This window comes from Myxocyprinus asiaticus, chromosome 43 (genome assembly GCF_019703515.2).
Source record: "Myxocyprinus asiaticus isolate MX2 ecotype Aquarium Trade chromosome 43, UBuf_Myxa_2, whole genome shotgun sequence".
In the NCBI taxonomy this organism is placed as follows: Eukaryota; Metazoa; Chordata; class Actinopteri; order Cypriniformes; family Catostomidae; genus Myxocyprinus; species Myxocyprinus asiaticus.
In genome coordinates this window covers 11,647,788-11,666,641 of record NC_059386.1, presented here as the reverse complement: position 1 = coordinate 11,666,641, position 18,854 = coordinate 11,647,788, and the positions used below count along the sequence as shown (strand labels likewise).

The 18,854-nt window shown below is 40.3% G+C and overlaps 1 protein-coding gene across 1 annotated transcript in view; it reads left to right on the top strand.

Moving 5' to 3' along the window:
• The window catches only part of LOC127433495 (exosome RNA helicase MTR4-like), a 63,680-nt gene that overhangs the window by 24,109 nt on the left and 20,717 nt on the right, over window positions 1-18,854 (top strand). Inside the window, 7 exon segments of the mRNA XM_051685451.1 lie at window positions 1,024-1,174; window positions 4,880-5,052; window positions 5,595-5,663; window positions 5,808-5,936; window positions 12,604-12,714; window positions 13,245-13,433; window positions 18,182-18,345. Of these exon segments, the coding sequence (XP_051541411.1) occupies window positions 1,024-1,174; window positions 4,880-5,052; window positions 5,595-5,663; window positions 5,808-5,936; window positions 12,604-12,714; window positions 13,245-13,433; window positions 18,182-18,345 (986 nt within the window).

The following is an 18,854-nucleotide window of genomic DNA, read 5'->3' as shown; positions in this document are numbered from 1 at the left end:
GCTGTATATCGGATATTCACAATATGTTTGCTATGATTTTACTGTCAATTTTAAATAAAGCAAGTGTGAAAATTTCATGCGCTTTTTATTTTGCCATCAAAAATTTCATTAGAATAGTTTCACAATCATTCCTTGTCTTGCGACTCACCTGTACCAACTATGGAGTTAGAATTGGTAAGTTTAATAAATTTCCATGAATTGGTTCAAATTGTATATTTCAGTGAATTGATTGAAAACTACTAGATTCAACTATTTGTTTGTCATCACTCAAAAATGTTATCAGAAATCTCAGGGTGCCATTTTTCATTAAAAAAAAAATAAAAAAGTGTTTTAAAAGTTTAATTAGGTAAATTGTGCTTTTGAAAACTGTGTTCTTATATCGGTCTATAAAAATGAAAATTATTTAAATATCCTTCTTCCCTGTGTTCATATATTATTGCCCATTATAGCGCTCTGAAGCATGCAGTAATGTAAAACAGTAATGTTTAGGGTAATTTGATAATAATAATGTGTTAAAGCTACATTTAACATTTTAGATGTTCTGTTGTGCAGCATTTCATTTGACAAAAATATCTCCAGTGTTTCAGATTGTGCTGTAAGGATTTTGTATAAAAGCACTTCATTTGACAAAACATAATGCAATGTTATGATGAAAATTTTAATTAATAAAAATGATTTGTTTGATAAGACACCCTTTTTGAAAATAAATTTAATTAAACTGTTGAATACGGAACTCAGAAAAAACAGCCATCTAATAACCACAATGTACATCGTGACTTCTTGTAAGTTTTTGCTTCAAAAGTAAAAAACGGACATAAATATAACACCCGATGGGCACATAAAATGTCCTGGAAAAGTCCTGGAATATTGTGCCTTAAAAAGAGTGGGAATGCTGTTCTGCCTTTCTGAAGAAATGGGTGTCAGTTAATTATGTTTGATTCCTGCCATATACTCAGTTTTTTTGTTTTTGTTGTTGTTTTTAGTGGCACCTTTTATTCTTGATTCTTTTCTTTGTATGGTTAGGGTTCTGCTGATCCTCTGAACAGTGCTTTCCATCTGACCTACAACATGGTGTTAAATCTGCTGCGTGTGGTGGAGATCAACCCATAGTACATGCTGGAGAAATCCTTCTACCAGTTCCAGCACTACAGAGCCGTTCCAGGCGTCCTGGAGAGTAAGAACTGGAACTGTTTTTGTTTAGTTAAAGGAAGTTGTTTAACCCAAAAATGATTTTTGCTCACCATCATGGCATTCCAAACACATATGACTTACTTTCTTCTGTGGAACACGAAAGGAGACATTTTGAAGCACGTTCACAGTTCTCTTTTCAATACAAGGAAAGCAAAGGACCATAAACCTAAACCACATGACTTGTGTGCTACATTCCATATCAGAATCAGAATCAGAATGAGCTTTATTGCAAAGTATGCTTACACATACAAGGAATTTGTCTTGGTGACAGGAGCTTCCAGTGTACAACAATACAAAAACAGCAGCAAGACATATATAATAATACAAAATAAAAAATAAAATGAATTATACACATACATACATACACACATACACATGGGTAGTGCAAATCTAATACAATCTGTTATGTACAGTGCAAATACAAATCTGTTATGTACAGTGCAAATGTTTTTAGTTTTTTTTCAGAGGGATGAAATGGCAGAAGAGGTTGGATGTGTTGGATAAATATAAGAAAGACTAAACTGTGTATTGCACATAGTTATTGCTCAGTGGGGCAATTTAACTGTTCATGAGATGGATAGCCTGAGGGAAGAAACTGTGGGGTCCAGAGTGATTTTTTTTTTTCCAGCCTTTTTCCTCACTCTGGAAGTGTATAGTTCTTGTAGGGGGGGCAGGGGGCAACCAATAATCCACTCAGCAGTCTGAACTGTCCTTTGTAGTCTTCTGATGTCTGATTTCATAGCTGAACCAAACCAGACAGTTATTGAAATGCAGAGGACAGACTCAATGACTGATGAGTAAAACTGTATCAGCAGCGCCTGTGGCAGATTGAATTTCCTCAGCTGGCGAAGGAAGTACAACCTCTGCTGGGCCTTTTTCACAGTGGAGTCAATGTGGGTCTCCCATTTCAGGTCCTGTGAGATGGTAGTGCCCAGGAACCTGAATGACTCCACTGCTGCCACAGTGCTGTTTAGAATGGTGAGCGGGTCAGTGTTGGGTGGGTTCCTCCTAAAGTCCACAATGATCTCCACCGTTTTGAGCGTGTTCAGCTCAAGGTTGTTTTGACTGTACCAGACAGCCAGCTGTTCAACCTTCCTTCTGTTTGCAGACTCATTATCATCTTGGATGAGGCCGATGACAGTGGTGTCTTCTGCAAACTTCAGGAGCTTGACAGAGGGGTCCTTGGCGATGCAGTCACTGGTGTAGAGGGAGAAGAGTAGTGGGGAGGGCACACATCCCTGGGGGGTACCAGTGCTGATTGTACAGGTGCTAGAAGTGAGTTTCCCCTGTCTCACAAGTTGCTGCCTGTCCGTCAGAAAGCTGGTAATCCACTGACAGATAGACATGGGAACAGAGAGTTGGTGTGATTTATTCTGGAGTATAGCTGGGATGATGGTGTTGAAAGCTGAACTGAATTCCACAAAAAGGATCCTTGCATATGTCCCTGGTCTGTCCAGATGTTGCAGGATATGATGAAATCCCATGCTGACTGCATCATCCACAGACCTGTTTGCTCCAAGTTAATTGAAGAGGATCTAGAAAGTGTCCAGTGATGTTCTTCAGGTGGGCCAACACCAGTCTCTCAAATTATTTCATGACCACAGACATCAGGGCGACAGGTCTGTAGTCATTAAGTCCTGTGATTTTTGGTTTCTTTGGGACAGGAATAATGATTGAGCATTTGAAGCAGCATGGGACTTCACACTGCTCCAGTGATCTGTTGAAGATCTGTGTGAAGATGGGGGCCAGCTAGTTGGCACATGATCGAAGACACGCTGGTGAGACGCCATCTGGGCCTGAAGCCTTCCTCGTCTTTTTTTTCCGAAAGACGCGGCTCACATCATCTTCACAGATCTTAAGTGCAGGTTGAGTAGCAGGAGGGGGGAGGAGGGGGGTTGCAGGAGGTGTTGGTGTTTGTGTGAAGTGAAGGTCAGAGTGGGTGTGGGGAGTGAGATTGGGCCTTTCAAATCTGCAGTAGAACACATTCAGGTCGTCAGCCAGTTGTTGGTTCAACAGGGTTGGGGGTAGGAGTCCTGTAATTTGTGAGTTGTTTCATGCCACTCCACACTGATGCAGGGTCATTAGCTGAAAACTTGTTTTTCAGCTTCTCAGATTATCTTCCTTTAGCCACTCTGATTTCCGTGTTCAGTGTGTTCCTGGCCTGATTGTACAAGACTTTATCCCCACCCCTGTAAGCATCCTCTTTGGCCTGACGAAGCTGCCTGAGCTCTGCTGTAAACCACGGTTTGTCATTGTTGAACTTTAAATAAGTCCTAGTAGGAATGCACATATCCTCAAGAAACTGATATATGTTGTAACAGTATCTGTGAGCTCATCCAGGTCTGTGGCTGCAGCCTCAAAAACACTCCAATCTGTGCAATCGAAGCAGGCTTGTGGCTCCCGCTCTGCTTCATTGGTCCATCTCTTTACAGTCCTTACCACTGGCTTGGTTGATATTAATTTCTGCCTGTAGGTTGGAAGAAAATGAACCAGACAGTGATCAGAGAGTCCCAAATCTGCTCTAGGGACAGAGCGATATGCATCCTTTATTGTTGTGTAACAATGATCCAGTATGTTCCTGTCTCTGGTGGGGAATGTGATGTGCTGTTTGTATTTGGGCAGTTCACATGTGAGATTTGCTTTGTTAAAATCGCCAAGAATAATAATAACTGAGTCCGGGTATTGTTGTTCCATGTCTGTGATTTGATCAGACTGCTGTTGCAGCGCCGCATTCAAATACGCGTTTGGCATAATATACACACTCACCAGAATAAACAAGGAAAACTCCCTAGTAGAAAGTAGAAAGTAGAAAGGCTTACAGTTAATAAAGAGCGCTTCCAAATTAGGACAGCACATCCTCTTTAACGTTGTTACATCTGTACACCAACTTTCATTGATATAAAAGCATGTTCCACCACCTCTCGTTTTCCTCGTTAATTCCGCGATGCGATCCGCTCTGAACAGCTGGAAGCCCGGCAGATGTATTGCGCTGTCCGGAATGGCTTCACTCAGCCAGGTTTCTGTGAAGCACAAGGTAGCAGAGGTTGAAAAGTCCTTGTTTGTGCGGGTGAGGAGATGTAGTTCGTCCGTTTTGTTTGGAAGAGAGCGGAGATTCGCTAAGTGAATTCTCGGCAGCGCTGTTCGAAATCCGTGCCGACGGAGTTTGACCAGCGCACCGGCTCGTCTCCCTCGCCTGCGTCTCTTGAACAGCAGAGCTTTGCCTCCAACTAAAATGTCTAGCAAAACATCTGAATATTCGAAAACCGTGAAAAGATTGTCTGGTACATGCTGTCGAATGTTCAGTAGTTCGTCTCTGTTAAAACTGACTGGAAAAAGATTACTAAACACAGGACAAACAAACAAAAACAACAAAAGAACTGAGGAGCTCCACACTGTGGCAGCCATCCACGGCGCCATCATGAATGGGATCCATATACAACATATACCCGAAATCCTATCAATCTCATTTGTGCATTTTAAATTTGTTGCATCAGGGCACCTAGTTTAACACCAAATGCCATTGGTTCTCACATAGCTTGTTAACTGAACATAATACACTCATTGAACTGTCCCTTTAAAATAGGCTTTATTTGGTCATTTGTTACACAGAATCATGTAGCTTTGGGATCTTTTTGGCATGTTTCTCTCTCCCATGTTTTTCTTATTTTCTGGTTTGTGTTTCATCCAGAGATGAAAAAGCTGGAGGAGGAGTACAATGCCATTCAAATCCCTAATGAAGAGAGAGTGGTGACCTACTACAAGATCCGCCAGCAGCTGGCCAAACTAGGCAAAGAGATCGAGGATTATGTCCACAAACCCAGATACTGCCTTCCTTTCATGCAGCCCGGCAGACTGGTTAGGGTAAATTAACCTTGTCTCTTTCTGTACATGCAAATACAGCTCATGTTTCATCTAGATAAAGCTACCAACAGTTGTTGAAAGGTGTAGTCCAGGGTCAGAAATGAACCATGGCTCAGGGCAGAAATGTCCCTTAAAGTGACAGAAATCCCCCAGGAAATGAAATGTTATGATATATTTCATGATATTTAATTATATGCTTATGTTGTTATGGGTTTAATGCTTCTACAGACTCCACAGTAAATGTAGCTGTCAGATATCTGTGTTCACTGTGTCAAAAAGGTTTGTTGTTGAATGTTTAGTTAGTATGAAGTGGTTTTTGATTAAAAACACTGAATGTGTAAAAAAACAAACAAACAAAAAATAAAACACTCCCAACAACTCTAAAACTTGAAATGGCCATTACACTAAAATGACTACTACTGGGTAGTCATCACAGCCCAGGTTGGTTTAGTAGTTTGGTTAAACCCAGGCACTTTCTAAAATTCCAGGTCCCAGTACATCAACTAAAATTCACTCTCTGGTCTTTTCGTTTTTCTTCCCAGGTGAAAAAAGATGATCTGGATTTTGGTTGGGGAGTAGTCGTCAGTTTCTCAAAGAAATCAAATGTCAAGGTATTGCTGGATGCTGTTTTTTTTTGTTTTGTTTTTTTTTCTCCTTTTTGTGCCTACTTTACTCCTGATGTTATCATTACACCACAATTTCACTTAATAAAGTACACAACTAAAATATAGATTGAATATGTTATGTTCTTGTAGGCTGACACTGGTGAACTTGATCCATTGTATGTGGTGGAAGTTCTGGTCAACTGCAGTAAAGACAGTTTGAAGAATGCGGCCACAGAGACAGCCAAACCAGCAGACCCAGGAGAAAAGGGAGAGATGCAGGTAAGACAGTTTTGCCACAACTTTCATTGGGGGGTGATTTGAGAGAAATCACTGGCCGTAAATATTTCTTACTGGCCATGAAAGTATTTTTATTTATTTTTGATATAAATAAAAAAACAAAAACATTTTTGTCCACATGAAAGTGGAAACTGCAATATTTTGACCGCAAATTCATCTGTCACTTGGTAGAAGCTCTCCAAATTGGACAGATACCAACATGGACAGGGTGCGTGACATCCTGTCATCCTCAAAAAACATAAACAAAACAAACCAGATCACATTAAATTTAATTTTCACTTACACAATGTTGGACCTATGCAGCTCATGGTTATATCAATCATTTCAATGTGTGATTTGAAAGACATTTTTGTTTACTTTTGCATTATTTAAACCATGTATGTTGCAGTTCCTAATAAAGTTACCGGCCAATTTATTTACTCACGAAAGCCAGTTTTACTGCATGGTTTTACTGCATGATGTTTATTTTGGATACTCTTATGGTTTATCCAAATTTGACGCTTTAAGGTTTCTGTGGAACATGGAAAAACATTGGCTCCACCAGCTGAATTTCAGTCAGTTTGTATTTGGCTGAAGCTCGGAATACTGGCACATATGACATTCTCCAAGCCTTATCTCCTGTAGAGAAATTTGTGTTCCATGCCACACATACAGCACAAAAGCACATTGATACAGCTGTGATGGCAGCGTTTTTGTCTTTCACCTCTCCTGATCTCTTTCCCCAATCATTAAGCGATTTAGCTGGAGCTCCAGATGTTCCTCCTCGTTTTTCTTCCTACATTTTATATTTACATTTATTCATTTAGCAGACGATTTATCCAAAGCAACTTACAAAATGAGGAAGGATACAACATAAGCTATTCATCTGAAGGAGACAGTAGCACGAAAAGTGCTGCATTACAAAGTTTCAATTGCATCAGAAAAGTACTATCTTAGACAGAGATTAGAGTGCAATAAGATTTTTATTTTTTATGAGTGTATGGTCAGTGCTCATGAAAAAGATGTGTCTTTAGCCATTTTTTGAAGACAGCGAGGGAGTCTGCTTCACAAATGGAGTTGGGTAGGTCGTTCCACCAACAAGGTGTACAGGTGAAGCCGAAAGTCCAGGAAAGTGATCTGATTCCTCTTTGTGTTGGTATGACAAGGCACCGCTCATTTGCAGACAGCCTTCTGGTGGGAACATAGCTCTGCAGGAATGATTTAAGTTAAACTGGAGCAAGTGCAGCAAGTGTAGAGAGACAAGGAGGGGTGTAACTTGTGCTACCTTGGGTTTGTTGAAGACCAGACGTGCTGCTGCATTCTGGATAATTTACAGAGGCCTAATTGCATATGCAGGAAAGCCGACTAAGAGAGCATTACAGTAATCCAGTCTAGATATGACAAGCGACTGAACAAGTAGTTGTGTGGCATGTTCAGAGTAAGGGTCTTATCTTCCTGATGTTGTAGAGCACAAACCTACATGATCTGGCTGTTTAGATGTGGTTGGTTAAATATAGTTGGTTGTCGATGGTTACCCATAGTTTTCTGACCATTTTGGATGGTGTTATTGTAGATGAACCCAGTTGAACAGTGATGTTGTGCTCAACATAAGGGTTGGCTGGAAAGACGAGGAGCTCGCTCTTCAGTAGGTTGAGTTGAAGGTGGTGTTCCTTCATCCAGGCCAAGATGTCTGCCAAACAGGTCAAGATCTGAGCAGTCACCATGCGGTTGTCGGGCTGGAAAGACATGTAGAACTGTGTTTCATTGGTGTAGCAGTGGTAAGAGAACCCATGTGCTTGAATGATGGGTCCCAGAGATGTTGTGTATATAGAGAATAGAAGTGGGCCAAGCACTGAGCCCTGAGGTATCCCAGTAAGTAGCTGATTGGACTTGGACACCCCACCTCTCCAGGCTACCTTGAAAGACCTACCTGAGAGATAGGACTTAAACCAGCCAAGCACAGTTCCTGTGATTCCTAGAGTAGAGAGGGTGGATTGGAGGATCTGATGGTTGACTGTGTCAAAGACTGCAGATAGGTCCAGCAGGATAAAGACAGATGAACTGGATCCAGCTCTCATCTGTCTCTGCGATGTGGTGACAGGCGGCAGGGCAGTCTTGGTGGAAAGTCCACTTTTGAAGCCTGACTGATTGTTGTCTAGCAGCTTGTTCTTTGAGGGGAAAGGCAGAGATCTGATTGAAAACTACCCTTTTGAGTGTTTTCGCTTGAATGGGAGGAGAGAAACTGATCTGTAATTTTCTACTTGTGTGGGGTTAAGCACAGGTTTTTTTAAGCAGTGGAGTTACTCAAGCCTGCTTACATGCAGTGGGGAAAGTGCATGTAAGACATGTAGTAGAGACATGTTAATTATGTGTGTGAGTGCAGGTAGGATGGACGGAGAGATGGCTTGGAAAAGGTGGGAAGGAATAGGATCAAGGGGGCAGGTGGTGGGGTGGTTGGAATGAGGAGTTTAAAGAGAAGAGAACATGGAGAGAGAGAGAGATGAACTGCATACAGGAGATGGGTGTTTGAGAGGGTGTGGTGTCAAGAAAGTACTGCTGATGGCTGTAACCTTATCAGTAATAAAGTGATGAAGACATCTGCTGTCAGTGAGGTGGTAGGAGGTGGAGGGGTAGGGCAGAATAGTGTGTTGAATGTCCTAAATGGGCTGTGATGTGTCTGTGATGTTGTTGATTCTTGTCCTGGTAATAGGTCGTTTATCAGAAAAGAAAATGAGCAGAGACTGGTGCTTACTCAGCTCTGCTGGATCTTTAGATTTCCTCCATCTCCTCTCAGCTCCCCTGAGGTCAGTCCGATGTTCACGAAGAACGTCAGAGAGCCAGGGGTTGGGTGGTGGCATATGTGCTGGCCTGGAGGAGAGAGGACAGATGCTATCTAGACAGGTTGTTAAAGTGGAGCATAGAGTGTCTATAGCAGTGTTTGCATCCAGGGAGGAAAATAGATTTTGCGAGGGATGAGAGGTAGTGATGGCAGTGGAAAAGCAGGTGGGTGAGAGAGAATGGAGGTTACGGCGAAAGGAAACCAGAGGTATGTGGTAGTTTAGATGGAAGTGTCATGTTAAACTGAACAAAGTAGTGATCAGAAACATGTAAAGGTGTGAAAAGAACATTATTAGTTGTACAGTTACATGTAAAAATGAGGCCCAGCTGGCTGCCTGATCTGTGCCTTGCGGTAGTGCATAGCCTTTCGAAGTCGAACGAGGCCAGAAGAGCATGAAGTTTAGCAGCCAGGGGCTTATCTAGGTGTATGCTGAAATCACCAAGAACCACAAGTGGGCTGCCATCTTCGGGGAACTCCTTCAGGACATCCAGTTCCTCGAGGAAGTTAGCCAGCTGACCTGTGGGGCAATATATGACAAAAACATGGATTTTTGTAGGTTGCATTGTAATAATAGCATGGAATTCAAATGGATTATTGTTACATAGTGAGGATAGTGGTGAAAATGTCCAGTTGTTTTGAAATGAGCAAACCCGTTCCCCCACCCCTTCCTAGAGATGTGAGGGAAGAAGTTGTTGGAGAGGGCAGAGGGTGTTGCTGTATTCTCTGGGCATATCCACATTTCTGTCAGTGCGAGGATGCTGAGGGCTGACTGTGTGGTGAAGGCTGGAATGAAGTTAGCTTTGTTCACAGCTGACTGGCAGTTCCGGAGTTCAACCAAAAATGATATACAAACAGTAAACAAACAACTCTAACCTAGCAGTGAATGATACTCTTTAGTGAAAACACTGTAATAAACATGCACTTACACAACACAAGTTAAACACACAGTAAACAAACAACTCTAACCTAGCAGTGAATAATACTCTTTAGTGAAAACACTGTAATAAACACACACTTGCACACTATTGCAGACTCCTAATGATAGATTGCTTCTCCTGCGATCGCTTCATCATCTCTGTGGACTCCTAAAACTGTTTTATGTCTGCTGCAGTCCTGCTCAATAGCCGCGTCTCCACTATCGGGCCAAATAAGGGTGTGCTAGTACGTGCCAGGGCCAGTTGTGTTCCCACTGTCACTTCCGGGGCTTCATCGTGACTTCTCTAGGCCAAAGGCCAATGGCCTTTAGCCCGCCGATTACCCTTGGGCCAAACAAGGCCAATGGGGGATTAAGGCGAGGTCATTGTCAAAGGCGGAGTTTTGCCGAACTTGCCAGGTTGTGTATCCAGTGCTCCGTTGTACAGGTTCGGGGAAAATTAAAATTTGCGGGTACAGTGGACTACATATCTGTTAAAATGCACAGTGGACAAAGAGGTGCCCAAAGAAAGAACTTTCCATGGTTCGAGATCATGGACAGTGTGCTGGGACATTATCCTGTTGTTAGTGGAGAGACCACTTGAGACACCATGGCAGTTACAGTCAGTGAGTTATCAATGCTAACTTATCTTGCTAGCTAGTTAATGTTTATAAATGATATAAACTCCATTCTAAATAACTAGATAACATGATACCTCAGCTTGTGAAATGGGCAGGGCATGTGACGTTGGCACCAGGGCGGCATGTTAAAGGTGGGTTTTAGGGCAACGCTGCGGGCCTATTGGCCCGATGGTGGTAACGCAGATCGATTTTTGGTCTCGCAGCTCGAGGTCCGAAGCTATTGGCTCTGGCTGGCCAGTTGATAGCCCTGGCTCGCACTGGCCCAATGGTGGAAAGCGGCTAATGTGTCTGGATTGACCCACTGTGGTTTATTGCTGTGCTTTAGGCCTGGGCAATGTATTGAATATTCACAATATGTTTGCGTTTTTGTTTTTCCCTTTCCTTCCTCTCCCTCCTTCATCTGACAATATTAAATTAAGCAACATTGTAAAATCACAATTATGATTTTACACATTTTTATTTGCACATTAAATTAAGCTCCTTGGTTGAGGAGATTCCCCCTATACTATGTAAAGCGATTTGAGTGCCTAGAAAAGCACTATATAAATGTAAGGGATTATTATTAATTATTCAAATTTGTGTTTGTTAACAGTAGTTAATGTAACATGAACTAACAATAAACAATTGTATTTTTATAAACTAACATTTAAAGATTAATAAATGCTGTAAAAAATATATATTGTTCATTGTTAGTTCATGATACCTAATGCATTAAGGGATAATGTACAGTCAGCCGAAGGTTATCGCACAATAAACCGGACACAAAGCGGAGGGCTCTTGTATCACCCTGAAGAGGTTTATTTTGTGATAACCAGTTGACTGTACATTTATACCACTTATTACACAGCTACTAACCAAATAAATAAATACGTGGACATCAAATAATGATTTGCGATGGAAATGATGTAATTTGAGAAAGAAATCGCTGAACAGCCGAGATTCACCTCCGGTTTGTGTCGCAGTTCTGTTGGTGTTTATTTTGATATTAATGAATGTCAAACTGCTCACTATGCATCTTATTACAAGACTAAATAAATGCACATGAAACATTGATTTGAGTTTAAATTATTTTATTAGGTTACTTGTAGATATCGCAGAGTGAATACGAGAAGCAGAAAAGATGGCTCGAAGTACCCGGATGAGCGGTCTGATACATGGTTGTGTGGTTGTTACAGAAAAATATCAGACTGCTAGATAGTGCCATTGAACAATCAGAATAGAGTATTCCAGAGAGCCGTGTAATAACTAATATTAACAAATGGAACCTTATTGTGCTACCAGTTAAAGACTTTGTCAATAGTTTCACAATTTTTCCTTGTCTTGTGACTCACGAATTTGAAAACCTTTAGACAAAGCTGTTGTGATAGTGTTTCAGTAGCAAAAACGGCATTTAGAGTTGGTATGTTTTGATTTATGTCCTTCAGTCAGTTCACACTGTCCATTACGATGAATTTAAAAAAAAAAGATTTTCTCCCCTTTTTCTCCCAATTTGGAATGTCCAATTCCCAATGCGCTCTAGGTCCTCGTGCTGGCGTAGTAACTCGCCTCAATCCGGCAGAGGACGAATCTCAGTTGCCTCCGCGTCCGAGACCGTCAATCTGCACATCACGTGGCTCGTTGAGCGCGTTACCACGCGACATAGCGCACGTGGAGGCCCACGCCATCCACCGCAGCATCTAAGCACAACTCACCACCTGCCCCACCGAGAGCGGACCACATTATAGCGATCACGAGGAGGTTACCCTGTGTGACTCTACCTTCCCTAGCAACCAGGCCAATTTGGTTGCTTAGGAGACATGGCTGGAGTCACTCAGCATGCCCTGGGATTCGAACTCGCGAACTCCAGGGGTGGTTGCCAGCGTCTTTACCACTGAGCTACCCAGGCCCCCCAGCATGTCATTTTTCATATGTTAAAGTGTTTTAGTAAAAATATATCTGTGTAAATATAACTGTTTAATACTATCTATTGTTCTATTGGTGAATATAAATAAAAAAGATGTGGCCTTGTGTTCATTTAATGAAAAACTTGGAAATTAAGACATTTTACAGTATGCAAGATTTATTAAAGTAATTTTGAATCAATTAAGAATGATTAACAAGATGTTTACTGTATTTTTAAACCAAGTCTATAAATACTGCGATATATATATATATATATATATCAATTTCATTTTTTTTTTATGCTATATTGCTCAGCCCTAGCCATGATGTGAAGTTCTTTATGCAGGTGCAGCTATATAAAGATCCTCCAATCAGATCTGTTTGTTTGTTGATCAGGTTGTTCCTGTGATGTTGCATCTCGTCACTTCCATCAGCTCCGTCCATCTTTACATCCTTAAAGACCTTCGACCATATGACAACAGACAGAGCATGCTTAAATCCATACAGGTCAGCACACATGCATGCACACACAAAATGTTTTTGTTTGAAATGGCATACTGCCATACATATCATACTGTTTTTTGTATGTAGCTTATGCTGTGCACAGTATTGCACATTTTCTGTATGCACGAATACCAGGATGACTTAGTGTGATAAATAGATGTATCTCTTATATTTCCAGTGTAGTGAATGAACCGACAGTATCAATTTGATTGTTACGACATTTTTATACACAATTGGATTAAAAATTACCTTATTTTATGAGATAACCAGACAACACTCGCTGTAATAAACATGCAATGTAGCGAGGACTTCTGACAACACTGTAGCGTAGTGTTACAGTTTAAAACGTTTAATTTTGCATACTGCAAATAGTACTGAATGCTAATCCCTAGGAGTGGCCACTTAACTCTATTTCCTGCTTGACTATCTTAGTGGTTTATATCTTAATGAAAGGTGTTGAATGACAGTCGTTACAATCGTTCAAGCGGTTTTAAAGATAAACACAGACGATTACTCTAGTGTCTGGTTCCCAGGAGGTGCAGAAGCGTTTCTCAGACGGTGTTCCACTGCTGGATCCTGTAGATGACATGGGAATCAAGGATCCAGTTTTAAAGAAGGTCATTCAGAAGGTGGAGGCATTCGAGCACAGGATGTATACACACCCCCTGCACAGCGACCCCAACCTGGAGGCCGTCTACACCCTTTGTGAAAAGAAAGCACTAGTGAGCTCCATCTCTCAGCTTTAAACCAGACTGAACTTAGGAGTCCTTGGTGTCATAAATGGATAGTTAACCCAAAAATGAAATTTCTTTCATCGCCTTTATGTTGTTTCAAACCCCTCTGACTTACTTTCTTAAGCGGAACACAAAAGTAAATGTTAGAACAAATGGCTGAACTATTCCTTTAAGAATGTGCCAGGATTTGCAAAAGTCATGATGGAATTGTGAAGTTCATTGTATAAATGTCATTTATTTTTACTGACGCATTTTTCTGTTCAGCACAGGAGTCACAAATGTCATTTGAAATATAGTTCTGTTGTTTAGCGCACCGAAAGGGGTGGGTGTCGTTTCCTGCGACTGGAATCTTGAAGGTCCACTCGTACCAAACAAAGGCAGGAAGCTGGCTTTGGAATGGGGTGAAAAGGTGCTCAGATCGGATCAAAAACAATCATGAAATGCTGATTTGGGCCACATAGTGGCTCGTATTGTGCGATGTATTAAGGGGATAAGCAGCTTGTTTAATGCTGTCCCTACAGGCATGTATGTGGGTTATATTTGTCATTACTTTCGTGTAATAGATTGAAATAGTGAGATTCATTATGGTGATTTGGGGTATCCCTCCAAACCAGATTAGACCCTAACACGAGTCCTGTACTAAAAAGATCGCTAGGTTATTCTTTTGCAACTAACCCAGAACTAAATTCTCATGACAACCCAGGAATCATAACTAACAGGTTTAGGCTGACTTGGGCACCCTCTCCATTTAGAATAAAACTGCTTTTATAAGGTTACAAATATGACTAGAGTCTTCATCTTACGTGAGTGCTCATGAATGTATACATGTGTTTCAAAATTACTATTCATTTCTTTAGGAGTAAAACTTTTTAATGAAGAAAAAATTAGTGCACCTTTAAGGCTTGGTTGGATCAAACTTCATAGTAGTTTTAGGTCAGATTTTACATTTGATTGGACATCAAGTGGTGACCCTGTACAGTACAAAATAGTTAATCATATGAAAGTAAACAAAAATGTCCTTTAACCTCCTGAGACCCCCCGCGTTACTGCTGTGTGCATTTTCCATTTCCCTTTTTGATTTGTTACTAGTAGCACCTAATAAGCAAAAAAAATTAAAATTAATAATTCTAGAGCAAATAGTTTTCCAAAAAATAATGTCCTACATATGTGGACAATGAGGCTATGTTGTGATATTTTAAATAACACTAAGCTATAGAAAGTCTGATTTTTTTTTTCATCACATTTTTTGTTTCCAGAATTGTTGATTCGTGTTTTTGAGACGTTACAGACATTACAGCTGGTTTTCTGTAAAGCTGAATAAAAAAATCGTATTCAATCTAATGTCCAGCATCATCCAACCATGTTAAAATAAAATTAAACATTATAAATTCTGAATATATGTACTGGTTAACATTGTCCCATGTCTGCCAAACATGTTGAGTGGTTCAAACATCATCTGCAGCCTGAAACTGAACTTTTGGTCAGATTTTAGGATTGAATGCATTTAGCTGCATAGAAAGTTATAGGATGTCCCCTTGCTCCCTATTTAGTGAATGACTTAACCTCCAGCGTGCTGTCTGTCTTCACTGGTCTCAGAACAGTTTGATACGCACCTTATTTTCATCCAAACTCCATATAAATCCTCTGAAAGCAATATTTTTCAGCTTTTGGATGAACCCATTGATTCTCGATGTGATACTGCACAGTAAATATAGGAATGCATTTACTAATGTTAATGAATAGAATCGTATTGTACAGTGATAACAAAATAGAATATAACAAAATGACAATAAATATTAAAGTGAAGTGAATGACACACAGATGTGTTAGTTGAAAGTTATTCAACATAACATGTTTTTTCTACTTTTGAGGAAATGCGGTGCCAGTTTCCACATGTGACATGTTTATCAGCACGCTGATGTGCAAAAAATGAACAGATTTTTTAAAAGCGACATATCAAGTGAAACTAGAGAAGCTTCTCTTTACAACCAAAGAGATTTCTTACCAGAGGCAGTCTTGTTGGCGCTGCTTCCATAGGAGTGCTTCAAGGAAATCGACGGCATGCTGTTGTGTCACGTGACTCGGTGCTTCAGAAGTTTTACCCTTTAAATGACCGTCTAGAGTCTTGTGAACAGTATTCAGTCAGTTTTTATTCATTTAAATTATGCATTGCATATAGCGAAGCCAAAATACAACGTCCAATGCAACGTGCATGTGGGCGAGGGGTCACACGAGGTTAAATTGAACATTGACATATTTTTTTATTGGTTTATTATTGGGTTCCAGATGTGTCTCTGCAGCCAATAATTCACAGCACAAAACAGTGTTTATACACATTGCAAGTGACCTTGTATTTCAGGGCTCCAGACTGTGACTAAATTGGTTATAAATGTTACTGGTCTAGTGACATCATTAATTGTTAATTTTTTAATGCTTTATTTTCTATAATTAATTGCACTGAATTAACGTGTTACTTTGACAGCCCTAATTATAACACAATATTGGCTTATGAAGTCTACCATAATATGTAAAATGTAACTCCTATTGTGTAATCTGAATAAATTTCCCTCCACTCTAAGGATATTAAAAATATTTTCTGGGATATTGCGAGGTCATCGCGAGGTCAGTGTTGAGCTCATGTCCTAGTTGTTCACGAAAGTAGGTCATGACATTTTCAACCACACGTTTGCTTTAGCAAATGCGCTATAAAGCATGAGTGGCTTTTGAATACTCAAGTATGTATTGTTGATTGTTGTCTGTGGTTTTTGGAGGAGTGAGAAATACTTGCTCTTTAGTTTGCTTGAAAACAAGTCCAGTCATCTCCATGTCCTGTTTTTAGTCTACATCTGAATCAAGTTAGAATGACCTCAGATAAGCTGTAAAGTGGATAATGGGTTTAGAGCCGCTCAGACACACACGGTTATAAGGGTTGGATCAGTTGCGTCGCAGCAGACCAATACCATTAACCTCTCCATCTCAACTGATACTAGCTCGCTGGACCGATTTGATCCATTGTATTTTTTTCACTAACATTTAGTTGGTGAACTTTAGCTTTAGGAGAGGGTGGTATGACCAAAATCATATATATACTAAATACTCTTTGTAATGTCTTTTTTTTTTATTTTTTTATTTTATTTTTTTGGAAAGTCCAGTGAATAAAATACATGATGGAAGGTACTTTCATCTGGTTTAATGTATTTCGTTTTATTTGGAACTTTAAGGACATAAAGCGAAAGATAAGATGATTCCTAAGAAATTGATAAGTCTGAAATCAGTGCAAAATCAGCTTCATACTATGTAACACTTGTTAAAATCTCAAAACAGTAAAACCAAAATTATAAAATGGGTAGTTTCGACTTTAAATTCTGATTGGATGAGCCCCATTCATATCATATAAAAATGCCAATAAACAGTACACACACCTGTGATTTGCATTAATTGAATTATATATTAAGTATATATAAGCAAGTTTTCACAATACTCGCCAAAAATAAACAAAAGTTTGGCATTGTGCCTAACTTGTCCCTTTTTATCTTTAAAAAAAGCGATCTGGGTTAAAGTGATGCACTTACAATGGTAGTGAATGGGGCCAGTCCGCAAATGTTAATACGCATTGTTTCAAAAGTATAGACACAAGACATAAACAATGTGTGTTAACATGATTTTAGTGTGATAAAATCATAACTAACCTTTTCTGTGTAAAGTTACAGCCAATTTTACAACTTCGTTGCCATGAAGATGTATCGCTGTAAACCCTAAAGCGATTGTAAAAGTTTTGAATTGATTGATTTAAACTACAGCTGAAATACATGAGTTTTAACGCACAGTATACTATCATGCCACCCAGCTCTAGTTAGCTAATTGTTTAAAATTAGCTAGCCAGTTATTATTTGTTTAGTCAGCTAAAATGTAAAAAATAAAATGTATAAAGAAATATAGCATTATAGTTGAGTGCTATCAGTCTGAATAATGATAGTCATGTATTCTAATAAAGAGAACAAAAACCGACTAAAAAATACTTTTTCATCCATTTTTTTTTTTTTTTTTTTTACAAATGACAATTATTTGTGCTAATCTCTAAAAGCGCATTTTGTAAACACAGATCGCACAACAGGTTTTTTGAACAATGCTATTTTGATGTTTCTTACTGGAATGTGCTGCTTTTTTTTATCCCCTTTTCTCCCAATTTGGAATGCCCAATTCCCACTACTTAACAGGTCCTCGTGGTGGTGTGGTTACTCACTACAATCCGGGTGGCGGAGGACAAGTCTCAGTTGCCTCCGCTTCTTAGACAGTCAATCCACGCATCTTATCACTTGGCTCACTGTGCATGACACCGCGGAGACTCCGCATTTGCAGGCTCATGCTACTCTCCGCGATCCACGCACAACTTACCGCGTGCCCCATTGAGAGCAAGAACCACTAATCGCGACCACGAGGAGGTTACCCCATGTGACTCTACCCTCCCTAGCAACCGGGCCAATTTTGGCTGCTTAGGAGACCTGGCTGGAGTCACTCAGCACACCCTGGATTCGAACTCGTGACTCCAGGGGTGGTAGTCAGCGTCAATACTTGCTGAGCTACCCAGGCCCCCTGGACCATGCTTCTTAGAAATTTACATTCTGCAAAGATTGCGTTGCACATTTTTACATTGTTGTGTGAATTGCATTACATCACACTTTATTGAACAAAATCAATTTTTTCTCATGGCTGAGGTGCTTGTGTGTGTGTTTCAGATTGCAGGTGACATTAAAGCAGCAAAGCGTGAATTGAAGAGAGCTCGTACCGTGCTGCAGATGGACGAGCTGAAGTGCAGGAAGCGTGTGCTGCGGCGTCTTGGATTCGCCACTTCCTCTGATGTCATTGAAATGAAAGGCCGCGTGGCCTGCGAAATCAGCAGGTAGAGTTACCCAAAGAAAACGCATGTTTCTGTTCTATTGTAGTAATCCGGTCGATGACTTGCATTTAATGTCTAGAGTCTAAAATTGTTGTTGTAGACAATAACATCACAATAATAACATACACTCACTGAGTACTTTATTAGGAACACCTGTACACCGACTTATTCATGCAGTTAACTAATCTGCCAATCATGTGGCAGCTGTGTAGTGCTCAAAATCATGCAGATACGGGTCAGGAGCTTCAGTTTATGTTCACATCAACCATCAGAGTGGGGAAAAAATGTGATCTCAGTGATTTCGACTGTGGCATGATTGTTGGTGCCAGATGGGCTGGTTTGAGTATTTCTGTAACTGCTGATCTTCTGGGATTTTCATGCACAACAGTCTCTAGAATTTACTCAGAATGGTGCCAAAAACAAAAAACATCCAGTGAGCGGCAGTTCTGTGGCTGGAAACGCCTTGCTGATGAGAGAGGTCAACAGAGAATGGCCAGACTAGTTCGAGCTGA